The 11,052-nt window shown below is 35.1% G+C and overlaps 1 protein-coding gene across 1 annotated transcript; it reads left to right on the forward strand.

The window, feature by feature from the left end:
* Positions 1–6,892: 6,892 nt before the first annotated feature.
* On the forward strand, positions 6,893–10,194 carry LOC115856342 (52 kDa repressor of the inhibitor of the protein kinase-like). Its single transcript, XM_060286595.1, has one exon. The coding sequence runs from the start codon at positions 7,499–7,501 to the stop codon at positions 9,257–9,259; it is 1,761 nt and encodes a 586-aa protein (XP_060142578.1). The 5' UTR covers positions 6,893–7,498; the 3' UTR covers positions 9,260–10,194.
* Positions 10,195–11,052: the final 858 nt, after the last annotated feature.

Raw genomic sequence — 11,052 nt, forward strand, 5'->3', positions numbered from 1 at the left:
CAAGAAACATTAAAGGAAATTGTGCAAGGAGGAAATAATACCTGGTTGAAATTTGGATAGAAATAGAGAAATCAAGAGTGGTGGAAATGCAGAAATATGAATAAATATAAAAGACATTTTAAAAATACTTTTTGATCTCTTTAAAATATAATTGACTTAAAATATTTTACAGCTTGCCATTTGTGACAATATAGATAGACGTAGAGGGTATTATGCTAAGTGAAATAAGTCAGACAGAGAAAGACAAACACTGTACGATTTCACTTATATGTGGAATCTAAAAAACAAAACAGAGGAACAAACATAACGAAACAAAAACAGTCATAGATACAGAGAACAAATAGGTGGTTGCCAAGGGGAGGGGGTGGGAGAGAAGAGAAATAGGTGAGGGAGATTGAGGTACAAATTTTTAGTTACAAAATCAATGTCATGGAGATGAATTGTACAGTGTGGGGAATATAGTCAATAATTGTTATATCTTTGTATGGTGACAGGTGGAAACTAGACTTATCATAGTGATCATTTGAAATGTATAGAAATATTGAATCACTATGTTGTGTATCACAAACTAACATAGTGTTGTAGGTCAATTATACTTCAGAAACCAACCAACCAAACTCATAGAAAAAGAGATCAGATTTGTGGTTACTAGAGGTGGGGAAGTTGGGGGAAGGGGAATTGGAGGAAGGCAGTCAAAAGGTACAAACCTCCAGTCACATGATAAGTAAGTACTAGAGATGTAATGTACAACATGATAAAAATAACACTGCTGTACATTATATAGGAAAGTTGTTAAGAGAGTAAACCCTAAGAGTTCTCAACACAAGGAAAAAGAAACTTTTTTTTTATTTCTTTAATGTTGTATCTACATGAGGTGATGAATGTTCACTAAACTAATTGTAGTCATTTCATGATGTATGTAAGTCAAATTATTATACTGTATACCTTAAACTTATATAGTGCTGTACATCAATTATATCTCAATAAAACTGGAAGAAAAAATATTTTACAGTTTTATTGAAATACAATTCACACACAGTACTACACATATTTAAAGTATTTGATAAGTTTTGACACATGTACACACCAGTGAAACCATCACCACAAATAAGAAATTCAACATATCCCTCATCTCAAAAAGTTTCCTTGTGCTTCTTTGCAATCCCTTCTTTCCACATCTCCCCACATCACTACCTAAGCAGGTTAGTAAACACTAATCTACTTTATGTCAATATAGATTAGTTTGCAGTTTCTACAGTTTTATAAATATGGAATCATGCAGTATGTATTCTTTTGTGACTGGCTTTTACTACTTTTTATTGTTAAGCAGTATCCCATTGTTTGGATACACCAAGATGTGTTGATCCATTCACCTGTTGAGGAATGTTTGGATGTTTGAATTGTTTCTATTTTGGGACTATTACAAGTCTGCTATAAATATGTATGTACATGTTTTTGTATGGACATATGTAATGTGTTGGGTAAATACCTAAAAGAGGAATGGCCGGATTAAATTACCAGTGTACATTTAACAACCAGATAAACTACCAGATTCTTTTCCAAAATGCTTGTACATTTTATATAACCACCAACAACGTATGGGAGTTCTAGTTCTTCCAAATCCTCATCAACATTTTGTATAATCAGTCTTTTTAATGTTGGACATTCTGATAGGTACGAAGTGGCACTTAATTTGTATTTCCCTAATGACTATTAATGTTGAACATCATTTCATGTGCTCATTTGCTATTTGGATATCTTCCTTAGTAAGGTATCTGTTTCACAAATATCTTCTGCAAATTTTATATTGGATTGTTTGTTTTCATATTATTGAATTTCAAGATCTCTTTATACATTCTGGATACAAATTCTTTATTAGTTATATACTTTGCAAAGATTTCTCCAGGTGTGTCTGTCCCTTGTCTATTTATTCTCTTAAGAGTAAGAACAGACATTTTTAATTTTGATGAAGTCCAGTTTATCAATTTGTTCTCTTGTGGCTCATGCTTTTGGTACCACATCTACCAAATCTTTGCTTAACTGAAGGTAACAAAGATTTTCTTCCCAGTTTTCTTCTAGAAGTGCTATAATTTTAGGCTTTACATTTTGTTACATGATTCATTTTGAGTTAACTTTTGTATGTGTTATTTATATATGATATTATATGAATCAAAGTTCTTTTTATTTTTGCATATGAATATCCAATTGTTCCAGTACCACTTCTTCAAAAGAACATCCTTTCTCCACTAAATTGCCTTTGTGCCTTAGTAAAAACTGAGTTATCCATATATGAGTGTTCTATTTCTGATCTCTCTATTCTGTTCTACTGAACTACTGTCTGTCTTTACTCCAATTCCATGATATTTTAGTATAGCTGTATAATAAGTCTTGAAAACAGATAGTGTCGTCCCTCAACTTTGTTGTTGTTGTTGTTTTTCTCAAAGTTTTTGGCTTTTTGAGGTTCTTTACATATATATATATAGATTTTAGAATCAAATTGTGCTTTTTCTTCAAATAAACGAGATTGGATCTTGATTGGGATTTCATGCAACCAATGGAACAATTTGGGGAGAATTGATGTCTTAATGATATTGAATCTTCTGATTCCTGAAAATGGTACGTCCCTCCATTATTTGGTTCTTCTTTAATTTATCTGAGAAAGGTTCTTTTGTACAGGAATTGTAAATATTTTATTAAATCTATTCCAGAATATTCAGTATTTAATATTTTCCTTTCTATTGTAAATAGTATTTAAAATTTTGAATTTCAAATGATTTATTCCTAGTGTACAGAAACACAATACATTTTTATATCCTGTGACCATGTCAGTTATCAATTCTAGTAGCTTTCTTTTTCATCCCTTAGGATTTCCTTCTTAGACATGATCATGTCATCTGTGAAGAAGATAGTTTTAACTCCTCCAATCTGTATACCTTCTTTTATTCTTGCCTGCTCACACTGGCTAGGACCTCCATTACAATGTTCAGTAGAAGTGGTGAGAGTGGACATCCTTACTTTGTTTCCAGTATTAAGAGGAAGGATTCAGTCTTTCACCATTAAATGTGATGTTAGCTGTTGGTTTTTCATAAATACCCTCTATCAGATTGAGGAAGTTTCCTTCTATTCCTAGTTTGCTGAGAATTTTCTTTTTAAAATTATGAATGAGTATTTAATTTCCTCAAATGCCTTTTCTATATCTGTTAAGATGATCATATGGTTTTTCTTTTTCAGTCTATTAAGCTGGTGAAATACGTTGATTTTTGAAAGTTAAAACGACTTTGAATTTTTGGAATAAGCTACACTAGTCATGTTGTACTACCTTTTTCATATGTTGCTGGATTTACTTCACTAATGTTTTATTAAGGCATTTTGCTTTTTGTTGTTGTAGAATATTGGACTGTAGGTTTTCTTTTTTTTTTTTTTTTTTTGCGGTACTTGGGCCTCTCACCATTGTGGCCTCTCCCGTTGCAGAGCACAGGCTCCGGACGCGCAGGCTCAGCGGCCATGGCTCACGGACCCAGCCGCTCCGCGGCATGTGGGATCTTCCTGGACCGGGGCACGAACCTGCGTCCCCTGCATCGGCAGGTGGACTCTCAACCACTGCGCCACCAGGGAAGCCCCCGGTTTTCTTTCTTATAATGCCTTTGATTTTGATATCAGGGTAATGCTTGCCCCACAAAAGTAATTGAGATGTATTCCCTCCTCTTCTATTTTCTGGAAGAGTTTCTGTAGAATTGTTATTATTTTCTTCATAAATGTTTAGTAGAATTCACCAGTGAAGCCATCGGCCTGGAGTTTTCTTTATGGAAAGGAATTCAACTGCTTTCATAGATATAGGGTAATTCAGGGTGTCTATTTCTTCTCACGTGAGCTTTGGTAGATCATTCATTGTAGGACTTGAATCATTTCTACTTAATTGTGACTTGTCTTATGACCCAGAGTATGGTCTGTCTTTATAAATGTTTTATGTTCACTTGAAAAGAATCGATATTCTGCTATTGTTTGTTGGAGTCTTCTGCAAGTGTCATTCAGGTCAATTTGGTTGGTAGGGTTGTTAAAAATCTACTATGTCCTTAATGATTTTCTGCCTACTTTTCCCTCTATTATTGAGAAAGGAGTATTGACTGTTTCCACTATAATTGTGGATTTCTCTATTTCTCCTTCCAGTTCTAACAGTTTTTGCTTCTCGTATCTTGAAGTTCTGTTATTAAGGGCATAATGTTTAGCATTGTTAGTTACTTCTCCTTGATTGACTCATTTATCATTTTAAACGAAGATCTTTATCTTAGGTAATATTCTTTGCTCTGAGATATTTGTTTGATATTAAAATAGCCACTACAGCTTTCTTTTGTTTACTGTTAGCATGTTATATTTTTTTAACCTTTTACACTTAATTGTCTTTACAGTTAAAGTGCATTTCTTGTAGGCAGCATATAATTGAGCTTTGCTTTTTTATCCACTCTGATGAACTCTGCCTTTTAATTGGGGTGTTTTGACCATGTACATTTAATGTAGTTATTGATATGGTTATATTCAAATTTATCATTTTGCTATTTATTTACTAAACCTTTTATCTATTCTTTCTTTTTTCTTCCTTTTTTTTTGATTTATTGAGTATTTTTTTATGAGTCCATTTTATCCTTGGCTTGTTTGTTATATATCACTCTTTGTTTTATTATTGTAGTGTTTGCTTTAGGGTTTATAGTTACCTCTTTAACTTATCACAGTCTACCTTCAAGTAATATACCACTACATACATATTACAAGAATCTTACAATTATACATGTCTATTTCTCTCTTCCTGGCCCTTGTGCTATTGTAGTCATGCATTTTACACAATATATTATCATTTTGTTCAAACAATAAATTATCTTTTAAAGATATTCACATAATTAAAAGCTTTAAAATATTTGTATTAATGTAGTTACCAGTTCCAGTGCTCTTTTTTTCCTTTGTGTAGTTCCATATTTCCATCTGGTGTCATGCTCCTTCTGTCTGAAGAATGTCCTTTGACATTTCTTGGAGTGCAAATCTGCTGGCATTGAGTTCTTTCAGCTTTTGAGTATCTGTAAATGTATTCATCTTGTTTTCATTTTTAAATGGTATTTTCACTGAGCATAGAATTTTAGGTTGAGAATTTTTTCCCAGTAATTAAAAAGTTGTATTTTTGCTTTAATTATTCTGACAAGAAATCTGCAATATTATTCTTACCTTTTTTTTTCTCTAAAGTGTCTTTTTTCCTCTGATAAGATTTTTCTTCTTATTACTGATTTTGAGCAATTTGATTATGATATGCCTTGGGGTCATTCTCTTCATGTTTCTTGTGCTTGGAATTCATTGCATTTCTTGGATTCATGGGTTAATAGTTTTCATCAAATTCAAAAAAAGTTTTGGCTACTATTTCTTCAAGTACTTTTTCTCTTCTCTCCACCCCCCAACTCTCCTCTCCTTTGGAGATTCCAATTACTTATACTGTATCAGTCTCCTTGAAGTCTCACAGTTCAGTGATGCTCTGGTATAAAAAAATTTTTTTTCTATGTGTTTCATTTTGGATAGTTTCTAGTGCTATGCCTTCAAATTCACTAATATTTTCTTCTGCCATGTCTAGTCTGTCATTAATTCCATCTCAGACACTTGAGATTTTTCATCTCAGACATTGTAGCTTTCAATTCTAGATGTTCATTTTTTTAAAAACTATTATCTATGTATCTACTTAACTTTTTGGACATATGGAATATAGTTATAATGACAGTTTTAATGTCCTTGTCTGCCAGTTTTAACATCTGTTGTCAGTTCTGGGTTTGGTTCAGTTCATTGATTATTTTCCTCAATATGGATCATGTTTTTCTTCTTTTTTGTATGGCTGGTAATCTTTAATTGGATCTCAGACACTGTGAATTTTACCTTGTTCAGTCCTGGCTATTTTTACATTCCTGTAAATATTCTTGGTTTTTTCCCCCCCTCTTTGGGATGATGAAGCTGAATTACTTGGAAAGAATTGATCCTTTTGAATCTTTTTTTTATGACTTGTTAGGCAGATCTAGAGAAGTACTCTCTAGGGCTCATTATTTCCCATGATTGAGGCAAGAGCTTCCTGTGTATTCTACCCAATAACCCATGAATTATTAGCTTTTCCATTCTGACAGTGGGAAGAGGCACTATCTCTGGCTCTGTGTGAGCTTTGGGCACTGTTTCCTAATCTTTTTATGGAGTTTTTATTCCCCCAGCCATGGGTAATTTCTTCACGTACGTGCACTTATTCATACTCTGCTGAATTTTTACGAGGGTGCCTCTGTAGATTTCCAGGGTTCTCTCTCTATGCAACATTTTCCTTTTTGCTATTCTAACTTGAGAATATGAGCTGCCTGTATCTCTCCAGATGCTTAACTTTACCCCCTCAACCTGAGGAATCCACTAGGCTCCACCTGGATTCCTCCTCCCTGCACTGAGGCCTAAAAACTCTTTCAAGGCAGTAAGCTGCAGCAATTGCAGGGCTCACTTGGTTTATTCCCTGTTTCCCATTCTCCTTAATTGCCCGATGTCTAGTGTCTTTGAAAGTTTTGCTTCTTACATTGTGTCTGTTTTAAAAAATTACTGTGTTGGATGGGAGGGTAAATCTGATCCCTGTTACTCCTTCTTGGGCCTTTAATTGACTATTTCAAGATAAAATAATAATAATGTATTTGAGGTTTAAAATGTATGTATAAGTAACATGTATGGTGACAATACACAAAGGATGTGAGAGAACTGGAAGTATACAGTTATAAGGTTTTTACTGTATATGTGAGGTGGCATAGTGTTACTTGAACGTAGACTTTGATAAGTTAAACGTGTAATGTAAACCCTAGAGCAACTAAGAAAAAAGATTAACAAAAAAGCAAAGCTGTCCCCTCCCCGGCCCCGACGGGCGGGCGGGCTGCCCTGAGGAGGCGGGGAGGGGAGGGCTGGGCCGGCCGGCGGGCAGACAACGATGCCGAACTTCTGCGCGGCCCCCAACTGCACGCGGAAGAGCACGCAGTCGGACCTGGCCTTTTTCAGGTTCCCGCGGGATCCAGCCAGATGCCAGAAGTGGGTGGAGAAATGTAGGAGAGCAGACTTAGAAGATAAAACACCTGATCAACTAAATAAACATTATCGATTGTGTGCCAAACACTTTGAGACTTCTATGATCTGTAGAACTAGCCCTTATAGGACAGTTCTTCGAGATAATGCAATACCAACAATATTTGATCTTACCAGCCATTTGAATAATCCACACAGTAGACACAGAAAACGAATAAAAGAATTGAGTGAAGATGAAATCAGGACACTGAAACAGAAAAAAATTGATGAAACTTCTGAACAGGAACCAAAACATAAGGAAATAAACAACAGCAATGCTTAGAACCCCAGTGCAGAAGAAGGGGGTGAAGAGCAGGATGAAGACATTTTACCTTTAACCCTTGAAGAGAAGGAAAACAAAGAATACTTAAAATCTTTATTTGAAATTTTGATTCTTATGGGAAAACAGAACATACCTCTGGATGGACATGAAGCTGATGAAATCCCAGAAGGTCTCTTTACTCCTGATAACTTTCAAGCACTGCTGGAGTGCCGGATCAATTCTGGTGAAGAGGTTCTGAGAAAGCGCTTTGAGACAACAGCAGTTAACACATTGTTCTGTTCAAAAACACAGCAGAAACAGATGCTAGAGATCTGTGAGAGCTGCATTCGGGAAGAAACCCTCAGGGAAGTGAGAGACTCTCACTTCTTTTCCATCGTCACTGACGACGTGGTGGACATAGCAGGGGAAGAGCACCTGCCTGTGTTGGTGAGGTTTGTTGACGAAGCTCACAACCTGAGAGAGGAATTTGTGGGCTTCCTGCCTTATGAAGCTGATGCAGAAATTTTGGCTGTGAAATTTCACACTACGATAACTGAGAAGTGGGGATTAAACATGGAGTACTGTCGTGGCCAGGCTTACATTGTGTCCAGTGGATTTTCTTCCAAAATGAAAGTTGTTGCTTCTAGACTTTTAGAGAAATATCCCCAAGCTATCTACACACTCTGCTCTTCCTGTGCCTTAAATATGTGGTTGGCAAAATCAGTGCCTGTTATGGGAGTATCTGTCGCGTTAGGAACAATTGAGGAAGTTTGTTCTTTTTTCCATCGATCACCACAACTGCTTTTAGAACTTGACAATGTAATTTCTGTCCTATTTCAGAACAATGAAGAAAGGGGCAAAGAACTGAAGGAAATTTGCCATTCTCAGTGGACAGGCAGGCACGATGCTTTTGAAATCTTAGTGGACCTCCTACAAGCACTTGTTTTATGTTTAGATGGTATAAATAGTGACACAAATGTTAGATGGAATAACTGTATAGCTGGCCGAGCATTTGTACTCTGTAGTGCAGTAACAGATTTTGATTTCATCGTTACCATTGTTGTTCTCAAAAATGTTCTATCTTTTACAAGAGCCTTTGGGAAAAATCTTCAGGGGCAAACTTCTGATGTCTTCTTTGCAGCCAGTAGTTTGACTGCAGTGCTGCATTCACTAAATGAAGTGATGGAAAATATCGAAGTTTATCATGAATTTTGGTTTGAGGAAGCCACAAATTTGGCAGCCAAACTTGATATTCAGATGAAACTCCCAGGGAAATTTCGCAGAGCTCAGCACAGTAACCTGGAATCTCAGCTAACCTCTGAGAGTTACTATAAAGAAACTCTAAGTGTTCCAACAGTGGAACACATTATTCAGGAACTGAAAGATATATTCTCAGAACAACACCTCAAAGCTCTTAAATGCTTATCTCTCGTACCCTCAGCCATGGGACAGCTTAAATTCAATACATCAGAGGAGCATCATGCTGACATGTACAGAAGTGATTTACCTAATCCTGACACACTGTCTGCTGAGCTGCATTGTTGGAGAATCAAGTGGAAACACAGAGGGAAAGATATAGAACTTCCATCCACTATTTATGAAGCCCTTCATCTGCCAGACATCAAGTTTTTTCCTAATGTTTATGCATTGCTGAAGGTCCTGTGTATTCTTCCTGTGATGAAGGTTGAGAATGAACGCTATGAAAATGGACGAAAGCGTCTCAAAGCATACCTGAGGAACACTTTGACAGACCAAAGGTCAAGTAACTTGGCTTTGCTTAACATAAATTTTGATATAAAACACGATTTGGATTTAATGGTGGATACATATATCAAACTCTATACAAGTAAGTCAGAACTTCCTACAGATAATTCAGAAACCATTGAAAATACCTAAGAGACTTTTAACATAGGCTTTCTCTTATATTTGATATTTGAAAAAATCTGTAAGAAATTTGAAAATATCTTACAGAAAAGTTGTAAGGTGTACGTAGGCCACTTAATCACTGAATATCTTGACCTGTAGGCCTCCCTTTGAGTACATTAGTCATTGATAATCTGCCTGTTTAAATGGCCCGTTTGAAGGCCCATGCTTTGGAGACCTAACTGTTCTTCCAGAAGATAGCATTGAAAGTACCATGTTACACTCTGTGTGATCTCTGCTAATGGCACTTTGAAATTGTATTAGTTAAGTCATTTTAGATATAACATTTGTCACTGTGGATCCAGTTGTCAGGTACTTAGTTATCATTTCTTTGAAAAAATAAATTTTGAGGAGGTATGGGAGGAAGGAATACATTTTATAAAACATTACAGTGAAGCTCATGACTGACCTTTGAATAGTAGGAATTTTAAGTATGCTGTTAAAAATCTGTAAGGGACCGTTAAAATGATCAGACTGTAAGAGAAACGTGTGAGCTCACCAAACAGGGATTTCAGTGTAGATTTTGCCTTTATCAAATGAAGTTGAAGGAACAAGTTATAGTTAAAGTTTGAATGGAAGAGCCTGCCATTGTTGTTCCACATCTGATTGTTGCTGTTTACATTCCTTTATTGAGCCTACATCTTCATAAGCTTTTTGACAGGTATACGTTGAACACTTCTGTTTCATGGTCAAGACAGGATCAGAGACCATGGATACTGACAACTGATTTGTCTGTTTTCTTCTGTCTTTTTCCATGACTATATCTACTGCCTCATCTTGATTTACAAACAAAACCTAGAAAACCTACAAAAATAAGTGTTTTGTGGTTTATCTAGGAATAATATAGAAAATATTGCTGTTATTTTTGGTGAAGAAAATCAATTTTGTATAGTTTATTTCAACCTAAATAAAATGTGAATTTTGTTTAAAAAAAAAAAAAAAGCAAAGCTAACAAAAGAAATTACAAATAAAAACCCACATAGGACAGATTTTAAAAAATAGCAAGATGGTAAGTTTAAACCAGTGATATAAATAATTACACTAAATGTAAAATCATCTAAATACTCTAGTTAAAAGACAGAAATTTGAAGACAGGGTAAAAAGGCAAGATCCAACTATATGTCATCTATAAGAAGCCTATTTTATATGTGATAGGTTAAAAGTAAAAAAATGGACAAATATATACAGTGCAAAGCTTAATTCAAAGAAATTTCAAGTGATTATATCATACAAAGTAGACTTCAGAACAAGGAATATTACCAGGGACAAAGAGACATTTCATGACAATAAATGCGTCAATTAATCAAAAAGACATTACAGTCCTAAATGTGTATGCACTGAACATCAGAGCTTCAAAATATATGAAACAAAAACTGATAGAACTAAAAAAAGAAATAGGCAAATTTACAGTTATAGCTGGAGATTTCAACATTCCTCTCAGTTCAGAGGAATGTTGGCAGAACAAGTACACAAAAAATCGGTAAGAATAGAGAAGAATTCAACAACACTACCAATCAACTTGACCTAATTGACATTTATGGAACACTCCATCCAACAGCAGCAGGATGTACATTCTTTTCAAGTGCTCATGGAACATTTACCAAGATAGAGCATATTCTGGGCCACAGAATAATTCATATTCTCTGAATACAACAGAAATAAATTTGAACTCAGTAACAAAAAGATATCTGGAAAATACCCAAATATTTGTTAATTAAATGGCATATTCTTAAATAAACAATGGACCAAAGAAGAAATCACAAGGG

The sequence above is a fragment of the Globicephala melas genome, chromosome 16, assembly GCF_963455315.2.
Source record: "Globicephala melas chromosome 16, mGloMel1.2, whole genome shotgun sequence".
Taxonomy (NCBI): domain Eukaryota; kingdom Metazoa; phylum Chordata; class Mammalia; order Artiodactyla; family Delphinidae; genus Globicephala; species Globicephala melas.

Bases quoted from the DNA above. Each gene is read 5' to 3' on its own strand.
- LOC115856342 (XM_060286595.1), top strand. From the start codon at position 7,499: ATGGGAAAACAGAACATACCTCTGGATGGACATGAAGCTGATGAAATC.